General features: G+C 38.9%; 1 protein-coding gene across 1 annotated transcript in view; it reads left to right on the top strand.

The window, feature by feature from the left end:
- The first annotated feature begins 4,821 nt into the window (after positions 1 to 4,821).
- LOC117339095 (blastula protease 10-like) overlaps positions 4,822 to 25,513 on the top strand; it is a 32,610-nt gene continuing 11,918 nt past the window's right edge. The window contains exons 1-10 of the mRNA XM_033900473.1: positions 4,822 to 5,011; positions 8,863 to 8,925; positions 9,835 to 9,924; positions 12,012 to 12,114; positions 12,728 to 12,887; positions 13,355 to 13,427; positions 17,427 to 17,621; positions 17,872 to 17,998; positions 24,180 to 24,311; positions 24,625 to 24,725. Of these exons, the coding sequence (XP_033756364.1) occupies positions 4,952 to 5,011; positions 8,863 to 8,925; positions 9,835 to 9,924; positions 12,012 to 12,114; positions 12,728 to 12,887; positions 13,355 to 13,427; positions 17,427 to 17,621; positions 17,872 to 17,998; positions 24,180 to 24,311; positions 24,625 to 24,725 (1,104 nt within the window). The 5' untranslated portion in view covers positions 4,822 to 4,951. The remainder of the gene's footprint in view (positions 5,012 to 8,862; positions 8,926 to 9,834; positions 9,925 to 12,011; positions 12,115 to 12,727; positions 12,888 to 13,354; positions 13,428 to 17,426; positions 17,622 to 17,871; positions 17,999 to 24,179; positions 24,312 to 24,624; positions 24,726 to 25,513) is intronic.

A 25,513-nucleotide genomic window follows, 5' to 3' on the forward strand; every position in this document is an offset into this window, starting at 1 on the left:
GAAATACAGCAAAATAACCAATTTATCTATATCCGCTTCGATTGGATAAATTTCTATATTTCACTGGCAAAAATGCAATAAACGTGAATACGTAGCCTTTGTTTCAGGTATACATCTAATTATTATAGGCCTGTGTACACATGTGTACGGCTATAGTATTGAAACCCCGTTATATCGCCACCCTGAATACCGCCAAAATCGAAACAGGACAAAAGTTTAGTATAGGCTATATCAGATTATATTTGTCTACGTCATTTCCCTTTGGAAAATATTCACCTACTAACGACAATAACACAAAAATACACGACGACATAATTATTAATAAACCCCTGACACCTGCAGGAGCAGACGAAAATTGTGTAACATCAGCGCTGACTGGTTGATTGAAATTATCGAGCGTAATTTGACACGTAGTTCTCAATGAGCGGTTATGATATGCGGGGACAAGCAAAATGACAATATATAGATATTAACTAGTATATGGGGAATTTTGTTTTCTACCATAATTTCACCTTTACGAAGCTGAAGTGTTGACATGCCATAAATTTCTAGTGTCCGACTAACTGAAATCTGACCATTTCTGGATATTTCAAGAAATCTAGCGACAATTCTAGGCATGATATATATTGAATCATACACAAAATTAAAGAAAAGATATCGGACTGACGATTGAGAAAATTTTCATCGACAAATATTGAGCGATTTGTCAACGATCAAGATTTCCCCGAACTTAGGTATCGCTGAGCGATTGAGTTACTAACCTTGATTGGAATGTAATTTACAGACGAGACGAGTCCCTGTGATATAATTGTCGCTCATTCAAAGTTAAAACATATGATTAGATAATATATACTGTCAGTTAGAAACTACAACTGTTCATACTAAACAGAGGTGCGGTTTTAACTCGAACGGTTCAGGGGAGGTAAATCTTCAAAAAACCAGAATGATTGTTAAAATGGTCTATTATTGGTATACAAGTTAAAGTATACATACATGATATTATACAGTAGTTGTTTGTTGTATTTGTCTATGTCTTTGCATTGAAAACAACAAGTAAACATAGTATTGTTCGAAAACCGTGAGATGTATGTATACACACAAAACAAATGATATGTAATTATCAATAATAATAAAACATTAGTATTATTTGATTTTACATAATTGTTGTCAAGTCACTTTCGGTTTGTGTAGGATTACCATTACAACATATTAATCACCTTTATTGGTATATAAGTTAAAGTATACATACATGATATTATACAGTAGTTGTTTGTTGTATTTGTCTATGTCTTTGCATTGAAAACAACAAGTAAACATAGTATTGTTCGAAAACCGTGAGATGTATGTATACACACAAAACAAATGATATGTAATTATCAATAATAATAAAACATTAGTATTATTTGATTTTACATAATTGTTGTCAAGTCACTTTCGGTTTGTGTAGGATTACCATTACAACATATTAATCACCTTTATTTGGTACCAAAACCTGACATGTTTAAAAAACAATAACGATCAACCGTTCATATTATTACAGTAAACCTTACCTCCTGAGTGTCGTCACTATGTTGGTGATATTTTCAATATTTTGGTGTTTACGAGTGAGGTGTGTTGTCGGGTACTTCCTGGTAGCCCTAGACAAGAAGAACGATAACTCGTCTCCAAATAACCGAGTCAGTGTTACATAAAGTCTTATCTAACATTGTGTCTGCTATGATAATACTTAAAACATGATCTCATAGTTAACTAGGTTGATTTTTCTCATCTATTTCCATGATGTGTTTTTAATTCGCCCATGATATCGAAATTAAAACGTATTAAAACTTTTAATACGTCATATACATATGTACATTTTAAATCGCCTTGTTACAGGTTTAAAATGTACAACATTAAACCAATAAAATATCGCTATATTACATTGTAGCAACAACCCGACAAAGCGATGACACGACAGTTTAAATTTGCTAATATGCTTGCAAAGAATGTGTTGTGGTAAAATGTCTTGTTGTCGTTTTGTCGTTTTGTCATCGTTACATCCTTGGTATTTCAAACATAATCACTATGCTTATTGTATTAATTTATTTTTATTACATTAAGTGAAGCAGTTGTGTAACAAAACAGAGCAATTCTATCAGTTGAATATTCGGAGTAATTAATCGTAATTAGGGCGTTCAAACAGTGAGGTTAAGGTGTTTTCCGACGGTATACATGCAACGTCTCCTGTCAACAAGCAGTATACATACAATGTCTCCTGTCAACAAGCAGTATACATACAAAGTCTCCTGTCAACAAGCAGTATACATACAACGTCTCCTGTCAACAGGCAGTATACATACAATGTCTCCTGTCAACAAGCAGTATACAAACAATGTCTCCTGTCAACAAGCAGTATACATACAATGTCTCCTCTTTTTAGGCGGTATAATGTCTCCTGCATTCCGGCGGTATACATACAACGTCTCCTGTCTCGCGGCGGTATACATACATGTCTCCTGTCTCCCGGTGGTATACATACAACGTCTCCTGTCAACAAGCAGTATACAAACAATGTCTCCTGTATTCCGCGGTATACATACAACGTCTCATGTCTCCCGCGGTATACATACAACGTCTCATGTCTCCCGGCGGTATACATACAACGTCCTCATGTCTCCCGCGGTATACATACAATGTCTCCCCTTTTCAGGCGGTATACATACAACGTCTCCTTGTCAACAAGCAGTGTACAATGTCTCCTCTTTTTCGGCAGTATACATACAACGTCTCTTGTCTCCCGGCGGTATACATACAACGTCTCATGTCTCCCGGCGGTATACATACAACGTCTCATGTTTCCCGGTGGTATACATACAACGTCTCCTGTCTCCCGGCGGTATACATACAACACCTCATGTCTCCCGGTGGTATACATAGAGAATACATGGTCAGTGTCTTAAAATATAAGCTGTATTTGGCGAGGGTAAAGAAAGACAAAAGTGGCGAGCCGTGGCGAGCCACTTTTGTCTTTGTGTCCCGAGCCAAAAATACAGCTTATATTTTAAGACACTGACCATGTATTCTATTTATCCTGCAACAGTCATAAAAATACTCATAAAAAATAATCATTTGAAGTGAAACGGTGTCAAAAAAGATAGAAAGATGTTCGCCTTTTAAACGTGGTTGCACTTTGAAGGAGGTCAGTCGAACCTACGCACGTGCTAAGATTCCAAAATACAGCTGTTTTCCGTCACTGCCGTATACAGCAAAATATATACGATGGGTGTATGTCGACAATGCGGTGGCAGTTGCAGGATAAATACAACGTCTCATGTCTCCCGGTGGTATACATACAACGTCTCATGTCTCCCGGCGGTATACATACAACGTCTCCTGCATTCCGGCGGTAAACATACAACGTCTCATGTCTCCCGGCGGTATACAGACAACGTCTCCTGCATTCCGGCAGTATACATACAACGTCTCCTGTTTCCCGGCGGTATACATACAACGTATCCTGTCTCCCGGCGGTATACATACAACGTCTCCTGTCTCCCGGCGGTATACATACAACGTCTCCTGTCTCCCGGTGGGATACATACAACGTCTCATGTCTCCTGGCGATATACATACAACGTCTCCTGTCTCCCGGCGGTATACATACAACGTCCCTGTCTCCCGGCGGTATACATACAACGTCTTCTGTTTTCCGGCGGTATATATACAACGTCTCCTGTCTCCCGGCGGTATATATACAACGTATCCTGTCTCCCGGCGGTATACATACAACGTCTCCTGTTTTCCCGCGGTATACAAACAACGTCTCCTGTCTCCCGGCGGTATACATACAACGTCTTCTGTCTCCTGGCGGTATACATACAGCGTCTCTGTAGGCTATAACGGTGGCGTTACTGGTCAAAATAAAGTATGTGTGTACATGTGATTGGTCAATGTAGTCTAGCGGTCAATGCAAAATGTAGATATGCCGTTAAAACGAAAAAAAGTTAAGATTGAATGCAAGCTGAATAAGTGGATGTATCTTTTCAAATGACACACATTAATAAAATTATATTCCTGATTCAAATGCAGTCTTATTATCACCAAAAATTATTTAAACTGATATCATTTTATTATCTGTGCTGAAACACATTAGTTCGTTCATTTATTTCACTAGCAGTTTTATATTATAACCACCAGCCGTTTATCTTTTATAACGATATTTCTTGTTCATTACTAATATTTATTTAAAATATTTGTATTGCCATGAATCAAAGAAAAAAGGATTTCCGAAGAATAATATTACAAAAATATTTAATTGACAACCTTCAATTGCATGCCAAATGATGAACTATTGTAATTATTTGGTTATTTTTTTTTTTTTTTTTTTAATTTTCTCTTTGATAAAGGAACTTCTGGCACAAAAAGTTTGCCTTTTTAATTTGTTAATCGAAATTAATATCCAGTACGATGAAACTCACTGCTCTTTGTTAACTAGAATAACTTACATATACACATTCTCCAAGACAAACACGTGCACCGATACCCTTGGAAGGTGAATATTGTGTGCCGAATACCGCAGGGGCCTGTTCGTTTATTCGGACAAACCGATTAATCAGTTTTTAAATGTAATATTTCAAACATATATCTTGACGGACCTGCAAACTTGGAAGTCTTGGTCAAGGCTTGTCTGAAAACAATATAAAATCACCAGGAGGTCCGTCTTTATTTCATAAACGAACAACACCGGTCTAACCAGTCCAACCGTTTGGATCGCAAAAACGAAAACGGCACAGGTTACCTGCGCGCGCGGATCTGCACACGTGAGTGGTGCCCGCGTGCACACCTGCCCTGTCGTTACGACAGCGAGCAGTTCTTACCCGATCGGTATATAAACATCACGCGCAGGTCTCTCGCGATCGCTGCTTCATATCGAGCTGTAGTCTTTTGTCCGATCAGTTGTGCCAGGACAAAGATGGAAGGGCCTATCTGTCTACTGATCTACATCTTCATCGTCCTAATCACAGTAAAACAGGTTTGTACTGGTATAACTTGTATAAGTAATTAACATCTATGGTTCAAAAACATGCACCGGACTCAATGCCACGACAATGGAATATTTGAAAATGTAGATTTTGACGTTACTTACATTACCAATGCATCAGATTATACAATCTATTTAAAGGTACCACATTTTCCGGAAGAATTGATCCATTGTTTTAAACGCAAAAAAGCAAAATTTACGAATATTTATTGTAGATTATTGTGGTAATACTTTCAATATACCGTATAGCGGGAGTTTTTAGCGGTCATAAAATTTGGCGATTTGGTCATGAAAACTGAAAGTTAAATTTTGGCGGGTTAAAATTTAGTGATTTCCCTTAAAGCTAGGGTTTTAATCTGGCGTTAGCATATGTATTACCAGAGACATATATTACCTACGGTATATATCAGGGACGTATAATAGTATATATAGATGACAATGTTATGTCCATACATCCTATCCATGTTGATTAAGTGTGTTGTGTATTATCGATCCTCTGTCTCAAAACCGGATACTATTACCAAAAAATTTCAGACGAACACTTACATGTAGATTTGTCAAATTAGTGTTTATATGAGTATGTGTACAAGCAACAGACAAAGAGAATTGTAACCGTATGCATCGGTCATCTATTGTATGATGTGTATACGTACAGGTAAGTTTAACAATGAGTCTACAGGTAAAGTGTTAACATCAGTTCATTGATTGGTATGTGAAGATGGCTTTGTCTTCACAAAAATTACGGTATTTGACCTAATAAGGGCACCTGCCCTAATAAGGGCGCCCCTACCTTTTTCAAGGAAATAAATCTTTGACTGAGTGTCAAAATGGTGTCAAAATGGTGTTCAAAAGTAATAATTCATGTGAAATATTTTGCTACTTTATGTGGTCAATTTTCTTCAGCAAATTAAGTAACTGGAACACATGTGTTCGCCACATTTTGTGTATTCCTACAGGCTACAGATGACATGTCAGTGCAAAGAGCACCCAAAACTAAACACACATACAAATAATATCTTACCATCTTTATTTGAAGATAAAGTAAAAGACTTCATTCTTGTTGATAAATAACTTTTGTTCAGAACAGAAAGCTAGTAAACGACATTGTAAATCAATTATTAGGTCAAAGAAAACGATGTCTGATATGATCTGGGAAATCACCTGTTTCTATAAATAGAACACAAAAGAGTTCCATTTGAACATAAATGGTGGAACACACGTTCTCTGGTCTAAAGATCAGCTGGCATGGTTTACAAGTTTACATGAGTATTCAAGTGATGTTTAAGCTTAATATATGATAATGAATAGATATCTTCATCTGGAATATTTTTATGACTGAATATTTTACCGTTTCCACAACCTTGGGTATTCTGCTATAAGGTATAGTCTGTTTCATAAAACTTCAGAATAACTAATCTTAATAAGGGCGCCCCGACTGTCAATTACCCGCGCCCTGCGCCCTTATTAGGTCAAATACGGTATGTATGATGCGGTATATGTAATACTTGTATTGCTATACATGTATCGTGAGTAGTTGTTCACTAGCTATTCGTATGTACCTATCAGCATTTTGGCCGACAGTTGCCAGGGAACAACCAACGTTACGCACCAGTCGTTACTCTCGGGAGTTATCAAAGGTAAATGGCAGTCGGAACGGAAACTATTGGCGAATTTGAAATTTCCGCGTCTTTTTAATTGGCAGTGTTAAATTTTGGCGACCTATATATGGACCCGCCAAATTAAAGCCCTGCTAGAATTTCCTGCTATACGGTATATCCTCTTATTCCTAGTTTTTGTGAATGATCTTTCCACATCTGAACTAAATCCGTTGCGCGATCATCGTAAACACTGTGTTCTTTTGTCATGTTTATGCACCTCAATCATGTCACCTCTGTGTCTTCCGTGGCTCAGAGTTTCCTTTGTCGATCCGGATTAATAAACCCCTCAATCCAGATATTTGTTTCGTGATCTCCTTTACACTGCCTCATTTAAATTGATAAGTTTAAAGGGATACCATACAGTATTTGCACATTCCAAAATCGAAAATGAAAATATTACCTAATGAATCTAAACAGATTTTGCTTGAATGATTACTACGGGTACTTATTTGATCTTCAAATGCCAGAAACTTGAATCCTTTTCATATTCCTCTTTTTGTAAATATCCATCTCCTGTGTAAAATGATCACGGTTTCCACAGGATTGGCCTATATATGTACATATATACCTATATATGATCAAATACCTTGCAAATCTATCAATTGGGAAAGTTACCAAATACCTGGTACATGAAGGTAATTGCTATCATCATCATTCCGGTTTATAAGTACAAATGCATGTGTACAATTGATAGCTGTCACTGACTACATCAGACACGTGACAGTCCCCTCTCACTGACTACATCAGACATGTGACAGTCCCCTCTCACTGACTACATCAGACCTGTGACAGTACCCTCTCACTGACTACATCAGACATGTGACAGTCCCCTCTCACTGACTACATCAGACATGTGACAGTCACCTCTCACTGACTACATCAGACATGTGACAGTCCCCTCTCACTGACTACATCAGACATGTGACAGTCCCCTCTCACTGACTACATCAGACATGTGACAGTCACCTCTCACTGACTACATCAGACATGTGACAGTCCCCTCTCACTGACTACATCAGACATGTGACAGTCCCCTCTCACTGACTACATCAGACATGTGACAGTCCCCTCTCACTGACTACATCAGACATGTGACAGTCCCCTCTCACTGACTACATCAGACATGTGACAGTCCCCTCTCACTGACTACATCAGACATGTGACAGTCCCCTCTCACTGACTACATCAGACATGTGACAGTCCCCTCTCACTGACTACATCAGACATGTGACAGTCCCCTCTCACTGACTACATCAGACACGTGACAGTCCCCTCTCACTGACTACATCAGACACGTGACAGTCCCCTCTCACTGACTACATCAGACATGTGACAGTCCCCTCTCACTGACTACATCAGACATGTGACAGTCCCCTCTCACTGACTACATCAGACATGTGACAGTCCCCTCTCACTGACTACATCAGACCTGTGACAGTCCCCTCTCACTGAATACATCAGACATGTGACAGTCCCCTCTCACTGACTACATCAGACATGTGACAGTCACCTCTCACTGACTACATCAGACACGTGACAGTCACCTCTCACTGACTACATCAGACATGTGACAGTCCCCTCTCACTGACTACATCAGACATGTGACAGTCCTCTATCACTGACTACATCAGACACGTGACAGTCACCTCTCACTGACTACATCAGACACGTGACAGTCCCCTCTCACTGACTACATCAGACATGTGACAGTCACCTCTCACTGACTACATCAGACATGTGGCAGTCCCCTCTCACTGACTACATCAGACATGTGACAGTCACCTCTCACTGACTACATCAGACATGTGACAGTCACCTCTCACTGACTACATCAGACATGTGACAGTCACCTCTCACTGACTACATCAGACATGTGACAGTCCTCTATCTCTGACTACATCAGACATGTGACAGTCCCCTCTCACTGACTACATCAGACATGTGACAGTCACCTCTCACTGACTACATCAGACACGTGACAGTCCCCATCAGACATGCGATGACTATCCCTCTTCTGGCACTGTATACATACACGTTTTCCTACATTGAGATGTTTTTTAACTAACCCTTATATTAAAGTTTGCAAGGGATATACATGTACATATAATTTATATTTGTTATATGCCTGAAATATTACAGGACCTATGACCTATTGGTGGTGTGAAATCCTAATTTTTGTTTCAGAATATAAGTCAACTTCAATGTAGCAGCTTTGTAGTGCTGGGAAATGGTACTGAGGAGAGTTGTGTAAGATATTATTACTTCTTTTAAAGTTAAGAAAACACATCTGTAATTAATGTATAAATATAGTGTATTCAATAGGGAGGCCCGCCAGTTTACATAGGCAAATTTTCACTTATTCCTCATTTTTACAGGAAGATAAAAAGACTAATTTTATTGTTTTACACTTGAAAATAAAAAAATTTGTACAGAAATTCAGGGCACTAGTAAAAATGTCTTCCTTAGTCATTTTTGTTTCCATGTTCCAATAAGATTGCTTTAATTCATCCCTTGATAAGGCCTTGAATTCACAATCTGCTGAATGTAATCACCTCAGATTAAACAACGCTTTTAACCAAAAGCTCTAAAGATGTAAATTTCCTCTTGTAATTGTACCGTCTAATAAGTAGTATTGTATAATTTGCATCCGAGCATTAGAACATGGATTTGGTGCAGTAGAAGTTGAACAGTGCTATTTCTAATTCACATGACTTTCTTCTTAGATCTCTCTTAGATTCCATAATGTTGGTTTGGTTTTCCTTGTTATTTTGAATCTTTAGAGTAGAGAAAATCAGGCATACACAGATATAATGAAAATCATTTAACTGGGCACCAAGATCCATCTCGGATATTCCTTTTATGATTTGACAGGAAATTTAAGTGTCAAAAAGTGTCACCTTATTTTTTTTTCCATATTCATCTTTTGATATGGACACCATCAATTTTAATGATTTAAGGAGACAGTATAAATACTATGTGTTAAATTATGTAAGTTCTGAATGTAGATAATCTCATGAAAAATCAAGCAACATGTTTGAAGGATCCACAAATGTAATGATGCTTTTCTTGTGGACGACAAGAGTATGAAATCTAACCAGCTTGTTAAATTATTATGCAATATGTTAGTAAATATCAAAACTGTTTATACTTAACCAGGACCTCGACCAAATTAAAGACCCTGAAGATGAAAATGAGGATCATTATATACTAGAAGCCATTGGTGACGTAATTCCGGAAAATTTCACGGTAACGGTACTAACTCAATAGGGGTGATGAGGTGGGGGGATGTGCGGAATGTTTCAAACTTAATATGATGTATTATTGTATACAGAGTGATTGTTAGCTCTATAATATATCACAATATATATATATACAATACACATGTAATGTATTAAGGCCCACATATCTTTAGCTGTAGTATTGTCATGTGTTTTACCTATAGCTTGAACTTATCATTTTTCTGTTAGTCTTAAACTCCTGGATTGACATGTTAGTGTAAGTGATTGCCATGGACAGTAATTGAATGATGCTCAATTTGATTGATGTATGGTCTGTTAGCAACTCTCGCATTAACGTATTGACAATAAATGATGTCCAGGGCAGAAATTGATACATGTTGAGTGACATGTGGGCTGTAAGTGATGCCCATGAACAGTGATTAACGTTCCTTGATCATGGTGGCTATTTATATATAGGGCCACATATCAAATCTCGCATTCTCGCTCTCTTGACATGAAGTCAAAAAAGTGAGAATACAAAAACATGACGGCTAAAACGCGAAAACGTGATGGCGAGGGAGTGAAATCGTGCACTCTCGCGTTTTTGCATTCTTGTCATCTAGTTTCGCATTCTCGCGTTTTCACTCTCTTGCTGGCACATTTTTCGCATTCTTGTGTTTTCTACCTAAAGTCGAAAGAGAAATAATGTGAGATTTGATTTTTGACCCTAACAAGCCGCCATACTTGATTGACATGTGGCAGTATTATGCTCAGAGATGCAAATGACGCCCTTGGAAAGCAATTCACATTTCTTGATTTGTGGAAGTAATTAACATCATGCGACTGGCATGGGGGCTAAAAGTGATGCCCATTGAATAGACTCTCCTTGATTGATGTCTAAATTGACTCTTAGTGCCACCCTTGGACATCAATTGACACCTCCAGATGGACATCTGGGCAGTAATTAAAGTCTCTAGATTGACGTGTGGGCAGTAATTTATATCTCTTGACTGACGTGTGGGCAGTAATTTATATCTCTAGACTGAAGTGTGGGTAGTAATTGACGTACCTTGACTGACGTGTGGGTAATAATTGATGTCTCTAGACTGACGTGTGGGTAGTAATTGACGTACCTTGACTGACATGTGGGTAGTAATTGATATCTCTAGATTGACCTGTGGGTAGTAATTGACGTACCTTGACTGAGGTGTGGGCAGTAATTGATGTCTCTAGATTGACGTGTGGGCAGTAATTGATGTCTCTAGACTGACGTGTTGGTAGTAATTGACGTACCTTGACTGACGTGTGGGTAGTAATTGATGTCTCTAGACTGACGTGTGGGTAGTAATTGATGTCTCTAGACTGACGTGTGGGCAGTAATTGATATCTCTAGACTGACGTGTGGGCAGTAATTGATGTCTCTAGATTGACGTGTGGGCAGTAATTGATATCTCTAGACTGACATGTTGGTAGTAATTGACGTACCTTGACTAACGTGTGGGTAGTAATTGACGTACCTTGACTGACGTGTGCGTAGTAATTGACGTCTCTAGACTGACATGTGGGCAGTAATTGATGTACCTTGACTGACGTGTGGGTAGTAATTGACGTCCCTTTACTAACGTGTGGGTAGTAATTGATGTCTCTAGACTGACATGTGGGCAGTAATTGACGTACCTTGACTGACGTGTGGGATAGTAATTGACGTACTTTGACTGGCGTGTGGATAGTAATTGACGTACCTTGACTGACATGGGCTGTAAGTAACGCCCATGGGTAGTAATTTAATTAAACCCTTTAAGCCCTGATGATGCATTTATGCATCACGGAAGTAGATTTGATACAGCGATGTAAATAATCATAACTGATTCTTATGTGAGTGACATAATGTTTGGCAATGCACGACTTTAAATGTACGTATAATGTTGTACTTGTTTTAAACTTCTGCTCTCAAGAACTTCCGGTCAGACAAGAGCGAGTGATTCCCGAAAAAATATATTACTAATCTTGAGTGTCAATGTTCTGTATATACCTTACAGGCGTACACTCAGACTTTGAGTTATAAAAGATGATGCCATATGAGATGGTTGTTGATATTTGTATCTGTCGACACAGGATGAAGTCTCTATAGCCAAGCGAAAGGTCATCAGATTTGTTTCCAAGATATGGCCACATGGCATCATCCCATACAAGTTCGAAACCGGCCGACGTAGATTTAGTGAGTATCACGCAACACAAGTTTTTAGATTAGCTAGCTGTTTTATCAAGTACTGAGTATTCTGTAAACTACTACGTTTCCTTGGTTACTGAAGTCATACTCCGGTCGTCTCTGTGGTACTATAGTACTCCGGTGAGATCATAGTGACACCCTGAGGTGCTGCCCTGAGGCACCATGTCTCCTGAACAATACCATCCTTCTAGAATGAACATGGAAGCTTGAACAAGTACAGTCCTATGTTGAATTTGATGGTCCTAATGAGCCAACACAATGCAACTACATTTTGTATGATGCTTAGATATTTTGACCTGTTAAGGGTACACAGGGCTTTTTAAACATTTTAAAACTAACATAGCATGCTTAAGACCACCTTGGATCAACATGGATCATCCAGTTTTGATTAATTAAATAGGTCTTGTTATACAGATACTAGGGTTGCCCTTATTTGATTTCATATTTGTAGCACTGTGTGCATCTGACATGCTATTGGGTATATGAAAACAGACATTCAAATACTTTAGTAGCAGAGAAAATGAGAAATAACTTTAACCTTGAAAGAATATTAGTTTCAAATGTGTCATAAAAATGACAAAATTATGTATCGTTGTTTCAGTGAAGGCGAGGTCGAAGAGGTATATCTGGATAGCAATGAGGCATTGGGAAAGATATACTTGTCTGGAATTCATTGACATTGTCAAACACAAACAGCGATATGCGTCACTGAGAAAGGTTCTGAAACATGATCATTTTCTCTCGTTTGGAACAGGAAAAGGGTAAGTTAATCCTACATTTGTAAGTGTTTTACGGCAATAATTTCAAAGCTTGCATGCCAATTTGCATGGTAGTGAAATGGAGGCCTCTGATTGGTCAAAATTTAGATGATAGGTGATTTTGCTGACTTCAGAGAATTCTCAAATGGGCCTGTTACAATTAACACTTGTTGAATAAATGAATAACCGAAAAAAAAAAAAAAAATAGACATGCAAGCTAGTCATGGCCTGTACAACAGGTTTCGACCAATCAGAGAATGGCATAAACACAGTCATAACAATTGAGTTTTGAATTATAGTTTGAGAAATAAGAGATCTATACTAAGTTGATTAGAAATGAAGTAGCTCTATTTATGAATTACTGCAGTATATCGAGAATATTTCATTGATATAATTATGTCAAGGTAAACACTTTTAGAAAACTTTTAAGTCAGACTACAGTTTTGTGAAATATGATTCTATTGTTTTAGATGTGCTTCAATGGTTGGCTATACAAGAAGACATGCTCAGCCGGTTTATTTGAAAGAACCCGGATGTACAAAGGTAAGATTTGAACTCTAAAACATATGAGTAAGAAGTTTGACCAATTTTACTTATCGACTTGTTGATGTGTTTTCATAAAGCCGAATCAAGCTGTCCATCCGGACAACTCTAAACAAAGTATCAATCACAATAATCCATAAAAATCACAAAATCTGGACAAAGTATTTTTTTTAATTATCCTTTGTGCAGCTGTGAATTCGTAATGAAATCGAGTGACACTATCAAGATGTGTTAAGCTTACAAAGATGTCAACAACTATGAGCTATGAATTTATTTCTCCAAACCAGCAATAATTTGTATCTCTTGTTTCATGGACCACTTCACCACAAAAAACTTTATCCTTTGATAAAACCATGAGAAAGATACTTGAATCCTTAATTAAAATTTGTTCAAAGGCTTTTAAGCTCATAAGCAGATACATGTACATCCCACAACCCTCTCAAAATGGGTAAATTTAGCTTTATTGATATAAATGTCTTCTCTGAAACCAAACAATGGATATCGCTCATATTTGTCGGGTAGCATCACTATGGGGTGGAAATTCAAAATTGTACAAATGGTGGGGCTGACCCCCCGGGGACCTGGAAAGGGGTGAGGCCAAAGTTGGTCAATTTATATCAACTTGGCTGTATTTGATATAAATAACTTCTTTAAAACAAAGCAATGTTTTTTTTAATATACAAACTAAATTTAACGGGAAAAAATTCAAATAGAAATTTTTTGTCGTATTTGGGCAGGTGAGCGATACAGGCCCTCTGGTCCTCTTGTTGAAATTTTTTAAAGAGATATTATATGTACAGTAGTGTAGCTGTTGTTGAGGTGTTTGAATGGCATCAAGTCTTCAGAATCATCAACACAAGGGTTTCTGGCATAAATGTCCACTATCTCCTCCTCTAACCTTCCAACTTGCATGCATTAAGGTGTTAGATTCGGACCGGATACCCCTATCAACCCACCAAAGCTTTCACGAATATTATAATGTACATTAACAGTGAATATGTTCATGTAAAAAATTAATACCATAGTGTAAAATCTAGACATAAATAAATCAACTAATTTAAGAAGCAAGTTGTTTGTACAATATCTATACATAAGAGAATATTTAAAACATTAGAAGGTCCAGAAATTGTTCACATGATATTGTTTAATCAAAACGTTTGTATTTTAGAACAGAGTGCAAAATGTTCATAAATGTATTAAAATCTGTTATTCACTCATTCCACACTTCATCTATTCTGTAAATCCTTTGGACATCCTGATTTAAATTTTGTCAGTTTTATTAGGTCACCTGAGAGGAAGTCTCATGTGACCTATTCTAATCGCCTTTTGTTCGTCGTCGTGCGTCGTCCGTCAGTTGTAAACAATTTACATTTTCGGCTTCTCCAAAACTGCTGAACCAAATTCAATGAAATTTGGCAAGAAGTTTCTGTGGCTAAAGGTCGATAAATATTGTGAATTATATGGTCCCCATCCCCCGGGGCCTGAGGGGCGGGGCCAAAAAGGGTCAAATTGACTAAAACTTCAAAGATCTTCTTCTCTACTCTCAGATATGGTGGAATCAAACACTCTTCATAGATGGAAGGGTCTTAAGGTGCTTTACCAAAATTGTGAATTTCATGACCCTTGACTATCATTTGTTTGATTTCTATTGGAATTCATTCTAACTTTGTTAACATTATCAGCATGGGATGACAGCTTAATGGTATGCACATGTTGTCGCAGACTGACCCCTTGGACTGATGGGTAGGGCCAAATAGGGTCAATTGAATGGTTCATTTTCACTTAGCCAACATTCTGAAATTTACCTGTATTACCTGGCTAACATGTTAAATTTTACACCTGAGTTAGTTTCAGCTATAGTCTGTTCTTACTTTTCATGAAAGAAAATATGAAATGACAAGTTGAACATGACTTACATAATAAAGATTTAAATGAATTTATGTATGATACTTATCATAATAAATCTTTCATGTTTGCGGTAAATACTTAACTATACTCAATTTTATTTAATCAACATATATTATGAAACCTAGCTTCATCTCTAGTTTCAAGTTTAAATTGTACTTTTAATGATTGGTACGTATATTTTTTTGATTTTTTTTTTTTTTTTTTTTTTTACAAAATGACTGATTTAGAAAAGAAACCAAATGAAATCTATTCTGTGCATACAAGTACTTATAAAATTATATCATACTAGCAGTGGATGTGTTTCTTAATGAAGTAAAGCAAGGTTGTCGTGAAGAAGTTTGTGCTATTCCAACTACCATTGATGAGGTGATGTTAGTGAGATACTACACGATCTGAATTATTTACCCTCTGTTGTACGTTTCCCCAAAACCTTTCCTTTTTGCCTTGATGAAGGAAACACATGTTACTAATTATAAAGACTTAGGTGTATGGCTCACTCCAAATCTTAACTTTTCATTACATGTTTAATAAGTGGTTGGTAAGGCCATGCCAATATTTTGATTTTTAAAATGTACTTGCATGCCATTTACAAACGTGTCTGTTATACGCTCTCTGTACATGAGTATGGTATACACATTCAGTTAGAATGCTGCTCTGAAATATGGTCACCATATATATCAAACAACACTCATACGAAGTATTACAGAAAAAGTTTTAAAGTTTCTGCATCAAATCAAAATTAAATATAATAGTCTATAATTGTGTACACAATTCAACTTTCCTACTCTGGAATGTAGAAGTAAATTAATATATTTCATATGTTTATTCAAATCTATACATAGCCTTCTTGATTGAATTTTATAGTTATTTCAAAGGAGAAATGAACTGTTTTATCCCTGTAAATGACGGATTTATGTAAGAAATTGTAGTGTCCAAATTAATTCTAACTTCATAAAATGTACCTTGTGCATGTTTCTGACAGGTTTTTAACGTCTTTCTTGAAAGATTTAAGTTAGACATGGAGATTTGTTTTTAGAATTAGGTGTTTTGCTATTCATAACATGATTGTCTAGATGATATGTATATTTAGGACGTCAATTCTATTTTACACATGTATGCTCTTTATATACCGTATTTGTTCTTACTATGCATTTTATTTACTCTTATGGTATATTTTATCAATTTGTTATCAATTACGTAATTGGACCTTTTGGTCTGTTGAAATTGAAATAAATAAGAAATTACCCAATAGAAATAGATCACGATGACATACTCATTAAAGTTTGAAGTTTTATGAAGCAGCCTATAGCCTTACCTGTAATTATCTCCTATTGTTCTACCTTTCACACATAGTATCACTTGGCCAACAAAATACCTTACCTGTATACCTCAAAATTCAGAATGTTGGCTAAGTGAGAAGACACCAATTGAATTAATTGAAATATTTTGAAAACCCATCTGACCGTTAAGGCCCATATGGGGGGGGGCTAACCCATTTTTGGGTTGAGGTAATTTTTTTATAGCCTTAAAAATGGGAAAAAAATCAGCTCCTATGGCACTCGCATTATCACTAAATTTCTAGACGACACCCCCCTCCACCCCACTCCCCGTTTATGAAAATCCCCCAGACCCCTTGCCTATGGCGCTCACATTATCACTAAATTACTTGAAATCCTGGATCCGCACCTGTTGTATTCCTGAAACCAAATTACAAAAAATTACATTGTTTAATTCCTCTAGACACATTAACACACAAAAAAAATGTCTGGGGAAAGGAAATTTAGGCTGGGGTGGGGCTCTTCACTTAACTAGGCCATATGGTAAAATGAAACATTTCATTATTTTCTTACTAATTCACTTCTTTTCACCAAATCTTTTTAAGAAATGCTTCGGTTCATATTTAGTCTGAAGTATCGTTAGGTGAGGGGAAACTAGTTATAGATCTATATAAACAACGGATATTAGAAATATTGCTTCTCATGTGTAGAAGGTGCTAGACCCAAAAGGAATATTTTATCTATATTTATGACATTTTATCAATAAAACCTTGAAATGTAGGTGTAAAATGAAACCTTTATTTCTTTGTTTCAGCCTGGCATTGTTGTACATGAAATTGGTCATGCGATCGGCTTCTACCATGAGCAGTGCCGAGAGGATAGAGACCACTTCATTGATATTAAAATTGACTTAGTTCAGAAAGCGGGACGGAAGAACTTCGCAAAGGTTATCACTCACACTGAAATAGCACCGTATGACCTTGCATCGACAATGCATTATGGACCAAAGGTATTGCGACATTTGACTGTTAGTTTTTTGGGGTTTTTTTCACATAACATAGTTAGAGAATCAGCATTGCAGAATACCCCTCCCACTCCCCCCCCACATGCTTCACTGATGCAAAGTTCTAACTGCACACAGCTATTGATTAAATGGACGTTAGATTATTCACTTACGAGATATATACACAATATGTCGCATTTAAATCCTATTTCAATTTGACTTGAATATCTGTAACCTGTGAATGCTATTTTTACAGTATTTCAGTAGAAACGGTAGCAGTACTATTAAAGCCCGAGATTTCAACCTCAACTTCCTACTGGGACGTCGAATCGGACTCAGTTTCTACGACGTACTTGCTGCAAACAACGCATACAACTGCTCCGGTAATATCCATATCTATTTTAATCCTTTGGAAATCCAACCGGTTTTCCCCCCCCCTTTCCAAAATTACAGGTTTAATCCTGTGGCCCCCTTCCCCCACACAAAACCCCCCTGGGAAATATTTTTCCCCTTCCTTACAGGCCCCTAATTAAGGAAAAATTTCAAACCCCTAAAAATCAAATTCCCCCCACCCCCTTTTTAAAACCCCTCCATACCCAAGTACCCCCCTTTGTTAGGAAACCCCTATTAAGGACCCCCCCACCCCGGGATATTAAAAAAACCCCCCTTTTCAGGAAATCCACCAAAGGTATCCCCATTTTGGCCCCCCATTACTAAACCTTGTTGGGGAAAATAAACTTTTTAATTTGTTTCAGCCCCCATTGGTTCCCCAGGGAAACCCCCCACCATCGGTTCCCCCCATCCTTTCCGGGAAACCACCAGGTTTAAAATTGGGGCCCCCCCTATTAAAGGAAAACCCCCCCGGGAAAAAAAGGGAAAAAACCCCCCCCCTTCTAAAACCCCTCCCCCATAAATACCCCCCCCCTGTTAAAAAATCAAAAAACAAAGGTTTTCCCCATCTTTGGGTCCCCTAAAAGGGAAAACCCCCCCCCTTCAGAACCCCCCCTTCCAACCCCCCCCCCCCCCCCCCCCCCCCCCCCCCCCCCCCCCCCCCAAAAAACCCCACCCCCCAGCCCTCACTTTTGCCCAAAGTTCCCCCCCTCCACCACAAAAATTTGTAAATTTGTTGGGGAATTCCCCCTACCAGGTTTTCCCCCTTTCCCAAAACCCCTATTTCAATTTCCCCAAACCCCCCTGGAACCCCCTAATTCATTTTTCCCAGTACCCCCCAAAAAAAGGGTATAAACCCCCCAAAGGCCCCAATCCAAACCCCCCCCTTGCTCCCCCCTTTCATTTTTAAATACCCCATTTCCCCCCGGCCCCCTCCAATCACTTTTTCCCCACCTCTTCCCAAACCCCCCCCCAACGAATCCCCACCCCGTAAGGGCCCCCTCCACCTATTCACAGGTTATACCCCACCTCCTGTCCAGGAACCCCCTCCACCTATCACAGGTATACCCCACCTCCTGTCTCAGGAACCCCTCCACCTATCACAGGTATACCCCACCTCCTGTCTCAGGAACCCCTCCACCTATCACAGGTATACCCCACCTCCTGTCCCAGGAACCCCTCCACCTATCACAGGTATACCCCACCTCCTGTCTCAGGAACCCCTCCACCTATCACAGGTATACCCCACCCCCTGTCTCAGGAACCCCTCCACCTATCACAGGTATACCCCACCCCCTGTCTCAGGAACCCCTCCACCTATCACAGGTATACCCCACCTCCTGCCTCAGGAACCCCTCCACCTATCACAGGTATACCCCACCTCCTGTCTCAGGAACCCCTCCACCTATCACAGGTATACCCCACCTCCTGTCTCAGGAACCCCTCCACCTATCACAGGTATACCCCACCTCCTGTCTCAGGAACCCCTCCACCTATCACAGGTATACCCCACCTCCTGTCTCAGGAACCCCTCCACCTATCACAGGTATACCCCACCTCCTGTCCCAGGAACCCCTCCACCTATCACAGGTATACCCCACCTCCTGTCTCAGGAACCCCTCCACCTATCACAGGTATACCCCACCTCCTGTCTCAGGAACCCCTCCACCTATCACAGGTATACCCCACCTCCTGTCCAGGAACCCCTCCACCTATCACAGGTATACCCCACCTCCTGTCTCAGGAACCCCTCCACCTATCACAGGTATACCCCACCTCCTGTCTCAGGAACCCCTCCACCTATCACAGGTATACCCCACCCCCTGTCTCAGGAACCCCTCCACCTATCACAGGTATACCCCACCTCCTGTCTCAGGAACCCCTCCACCTATCACAGGTATACCCCACCTCCTGTCTCAGGAACCCCTCCACCTATCACAGGTATACCCCACCTCCTGTCTCAGGAACCCCTCCACCTATCACAGGTATACCCCACCTCCTGTCCCAGGAACCCCTCCACCTATCACAGGTATACCCCACCTCCTGTCTCAGGAACCCCTCCACCTATCACAGGTATACCCCACCTCCTGTCCCAGGAACCCCTCCACCTATCACAGGTATACCCCACCTCCTGTCCCAGGAACCCCTCCACCTATCACAGGTATACCCCACCTCCTGTCTCAGGAACCCCTCCACCTATCACAGGTATACCCCACCTCCTGTCCCAGGAACCCCTCCACCTATCACAGGTATACCCCACCTCCTGTCCCAGGAACCCCTCCACCTATCACAGGTATACCCCACCTCCTGTCTCAGGAACCCCTCCACCTATCACAGGTATACCCCACCTCCTGTCTCAGGAACCCCTCCACCTATCACAGGTATACCCCACCTCCTGTCTCAGGAACCCCTCCACCTATCACAGGTATACCCCACCTCCTGTCTCAGGAACCCCTCCACCTATCACAGGTATACCCCACCTCCTGTCTCAGGAACCCCTCCACCTATCACAGGTATACCCCACCTCCTGTCTCAGGAACCCCTCCACCTATCACAGGTATACCCCACCTCCTGTCCTCAGGAACCCCTCCACCTATCACAGGTATACCCCACCTCCTGTCTCAGGAACCCCTCCACCTATCACAGGTATACCCCCACCTCCTGTCTCAGGAACCCCTCCACCTATCACAGGTATACCCCACCCCCTGTCTCAGGAACCCCTCCACCTATCACAGGTATACCCCCACCTCCTGTCTCAGGAACCCCTCCACCTATCACAGGTATACCCCACCTCCTGTCACATTACATGTGTCCAATCCTCTATATATAGACATTACATGTGTCTCATCCCCTGTATACTTAGACGTTACATGTGTCTCATCCCCTGTATACTTAGACATTACATGTGTCTCATCCTCTGTATAGAGACATTACATGTGTCTCATCCTCTGTATACTTAGACATTACATGTGTCTCATCCTCTGTATACTAAGACATTACATGTGTCTCATCCTCTGTATACTTAGACATTACATGTGTCTCATCCCCTGTATAATTAGACATTACACGTGTCCCATCCTCTGTATACTTAGACATTACATGTGTCTCATCCTCTGTATACTTAGACATTACATGTGTCTCATCCTCTGTATATAGACATTACATGTGTCCCATCCTCTGTATACTTAGACATTACATGTGTCTCATCCTCTGTATATAGACATTACATGTGTCTCATCTTCTGTATATTTAGACATTACATGTGTCTCATCCTCTGTATACTTGGACATTACATGTGTCCCATCCTCTGTATACTTACACATTACACGTGTCTCATCCTCTGTATACTTAGACATTACACGTGTCCCATCCTCTGTATATATACATTACACATGTCCCATCCTCTGTATACTTAAACATTACATGTGTCCCATCCTCTGTATACTTAAGACATTACATGTGTCTCATCCTCTGTATACTTAGACATTACAGGGAACAACCAACCAATTGAAAAAAAATATTTTTGAAACAGCCCCTGTGTATAGAACGTTGAGCCAAGGATAAAATGTCTGGCAGCCACTGATTGGCCAGTATGTTATGAAGTGAGAAAATAGATATGTAGCCTGATAGGTAACTATCAATAAGAAATGTTGATATAAATTTCTTAAGTCCGATTGGTTTTTTTCCCAAAAGTTCACGTAATAATAGTAAACAGGTAAACATTTAAGATTTTTGAGAATTTTTACTGCGAAATTCACCTATTTTCAAAATGGCTACCCTGGAGAAAATTTGAGCTGAAGGACCCAATTTTTTTTTTTGATTAGGTGTTATATCAGACCCTAAACTTTTGTTATAAACCATAATCGTCATATTTAATTCAAGCATTTGAATGGAATAATCCAAAACGTTAACACTAAGGTCTATGGGAAAACAATTGGTTGGTTGGTCTCTACATATAGCTACCGCATATGACATTTTGTGCCATCTAGCGTCCCTGGAAACCAGATGATGGGACCGACTAGCACATTTTCGGACGGGATTCTCATCTTGGAGGCATTGTAGCAGAATTTAGAGAGAAATTGAGATTCAGGGGGGATTGATGATGAAAATATGACACATGTAGTGTTACAAGCAGGACCATAGACCGAACAGATACGGACATACATTCTATATTTCAATGGTAGCGGTATATATCGTGGCTCGGGGTACGGTGGTATGCTGGTTGTACTGCTGGCACTACCCCGGTTCGATGTGTGGGTGTGTGTCTGGTTGTTCTGTTGTCACTACCCCGATTCGGTATTCGGTGATGTGTTTGGTTGTTCTGTTGTCACTACCCCAGTTCAGTGTTTGGTGATATATCTGGTTATTTTTTGTTGTCACTTGCCCGGTTCCGTGTTCTGTGTCTGTGTTTCGACTCTTTTATCTAAATAATGGCTCTACTCCTATTTTTTTTTTCTCGTTCGGCCTTTTTTTCTTCATTTTTTACAAAAAGACCAGAAATTAGGGGGTGGAGGAGATAACATTGAGTTATCTCCCCCTGATCTTTATTCTATATCTTATTTGTTTATATTTCTGAGTAGCACGATTTCTATACTTGGCTATTAACCAAAAGCCATCCCTTTAAATTCAAAGCTTATCAAGATATTAAAATTTACATTTCAAAATTAACTCAATTTTAATGTGGTTTTCTCTTAAGAATTTCATATCCGGTACCAATAGAAGAATCAACCTACCAGCCTAAGACTTGCAGTCAGGCACTGCATATTTTGATAGCATAGCCTATGGTTCTATCCTGTTCCAGAAAAGTTATATTTGAAAAATGTTAAAGATGCTATAGGGAACAACCAACCAATTGAAAAAAAATATTTTTGAAACAGCCCCTGTGTATAGAACGTTGAGCCAAGGATAAAATGTCTGGCAGCCACTGATTGGCCAGTATGTTATGAAGTGAGAAAATAGATATGTAGCCTGATAGGTAACTATCAATAAGAAATGTTGATATAAATTTCTTAAGTCCGATTGGTTTTTTTCCCAAAAGTTCACGTAATAATAGTAAACAGGTAAACATTTAAGATTTTTGAGAATTTTTACTGCGAAATTCACCTATTTTCAAAATGGCTACCCTGGAGAAAATTTGAGCTGAAGGACCCAACTTTTTTTTTTGATTAGGTGTTATATCAGACCCTAAACTTTTGTTATAAACCATAATCGTCATATTTAATTCAAGCATTTGAATGGAATAATCCAAAACGTTAACACTAAGGTCTATGGGAAAACAATTGGTTGGTTGGTCTCTACATGTATCCTATCGTAATTATATGTACGTATATGTATGTGCACACATTTCATCCTATAGTTAACACACTACCCCATCACCTGTAGGTTTTTTTTTGCCCACTTGTGTCTGTTAATTAGACATTCTAGTTACCCAAGTTGTCATCTGTATAAATAGGCATCATATATGTTAGGAAAATAGACTAATTCCTGAGGTGCTCGATTTAGCCAATGATTAGACAATTATCTAGTTTTTTCTGGAGTTACTCTTCAAGCAAAGACTTGCTGCACGGATATAGTAAAGATAGACATTTAATCTTCAACATGTTATAATTATATTGTTTTAATGTTTTCCTAGAGGTGCGTCCCTGTCCTAGTAGATACTGTATATACTTTCAAACTTGTGGAGTTTTAATGTTATATTTGATATGTGAAGTTTTAATGGTATATTTGATATGTGCAGTTTTAATGGTATATTTGATATGTGAAGTTTTAATGGTATATTTGATATGTGGAGTTTTAATGGTATATTTGATATGTGGAGTTTTAATGGTTTATTTGATATGTGGAGTTTTAATGGTATATCTGATATGTGGAGTTTTAATGGTATATCTGATATGTGGAGTTTTAATGGTATATCTGATATGTGGAGTTTTAATGGTATATCTGATACGTGGAGTTTTAATGGTATATCTGATATGTGGAGTTTTAACGGTTTATCTGATATGTGGAGTTTTAACGGTATATCTGATATGTGGAGTTTTAACGGTATATCTGATATGTGGAGTTTTAATGGCATATCTGATATGTGGAGTTTTAATGGCATATCTGATATGTGGAGTTTTAATGGTATATCTGATATGTGGAGTTTTAATGGTATATTTGATATGTTATTTACAGGGGTATGTAACAAGGAGATTGTCCCAAAATGTCAGAACGGAGGTAGCCTTTATAAAAACTGTGAGTGTCTATGTCCAGAAGGAATAGCCGGTAACCAGTGTGAGTTAATTGACCACACCTGGACCATAAGTGGTATGTATAAATATATTGATGTCAATATTTTTAGGTTCATAGGGGTATGAAAAAACTTTATGAATTTGCATAGCAGATTCTTACGAAAGTTTGCAAACTTTGTGTCGATATCATCTCTTATCATTTTCAAAGAGGAAAGGAACATGCATGTTCATAATTGTTATATTGTACTTCTCTGATAAGAGTCTCTTAATGATTAGCTCTCCAAGCCTGCACATTCACAGCATGAATGTAATTAGGAAGTTTTAATTCACTACCACAATACATTTTTTACACATGTCTTAAAACTACTTCTTGTTTGTGTAACAATTAGGTTGTGGGGGAATCATCAACCTTTCCTCAGACAGTGAAACCATCAGTTCTCCAAACTTCCCCAAGTCTTACGGAAAAGTCAGATGTGTTTGGCTTATCAAGGTAATTAGATGTTGTTTATCTTAACTCAAATTTAAAGCATTTGTGTACCAATTATTCCACAGTCAGAGAATCAGAACCTTGGGTTACCAAGGATGAAGGCCTCATATGCTTGACCAAAATTTAGAAGTTCATGACACTGGCGTCGCCATTTTCCCTGCCTGACCCCCTCCCCCTTAAGGAGGGAGTAAGTGTTACTGTTGTTGACAGAGTAAGAGGGGTTGGGGGTATACTGGAATGTCTGTAGAAAAATCTTGTCCTGACAACTTCTTCTAATTTTGTGAACCTGCAGTGAAACTCCACAGGAATGTTAGGGACTCTGTATACATGTGCATGTAGGTTTTGTCATGGTAACCATCACAGGGGCTTTGGCAAGATTTCCATATATATATATGGACTATCATTTGTGAAATGGTGCCAAGCCCCTGTGGTCACTATACAAAGGTTTTAGTGTAAAGAACATGGCCTGGCAACTTCTAAACTTGAGAACCAGAATTTCAATGAAACTGATTCAACAGAAATATTACAGACCTCAATGTAGATGTGCATACAAGGTTTTCTTTTTGGAAATATCCATTTTCATGGTAACCAGGTCACTCTACACAAGTTCTTGTGTAATATGGACTGTTACTAGTTTATCAATTCTTAATCAGTTCATTCAACCTAGGTCAAGTCAGGTGTAGCTTGATGACAAAAACAATGGTACAATATTTTCCAAAAAAATATGTTGTCATTTAGTTGCCATGGTAACGATAGACAAGCGCTTTATTTGGACAAATCTTCTACATATG

Source organism: Pecten maximus, chromosome 12 (genome assembly GCF_902652985.1).
Source record: "Pecten maximus chromosome 12, xPecMax1.1, whole genome shotgun sequence".
Classification (NCBI taxonomy): domain Eukaryota; kingdom Metazoa; phylum Mollusca; class Bivalvia; order Pectinida; family Pectinidae; genus Pecten; species Pecten maximus.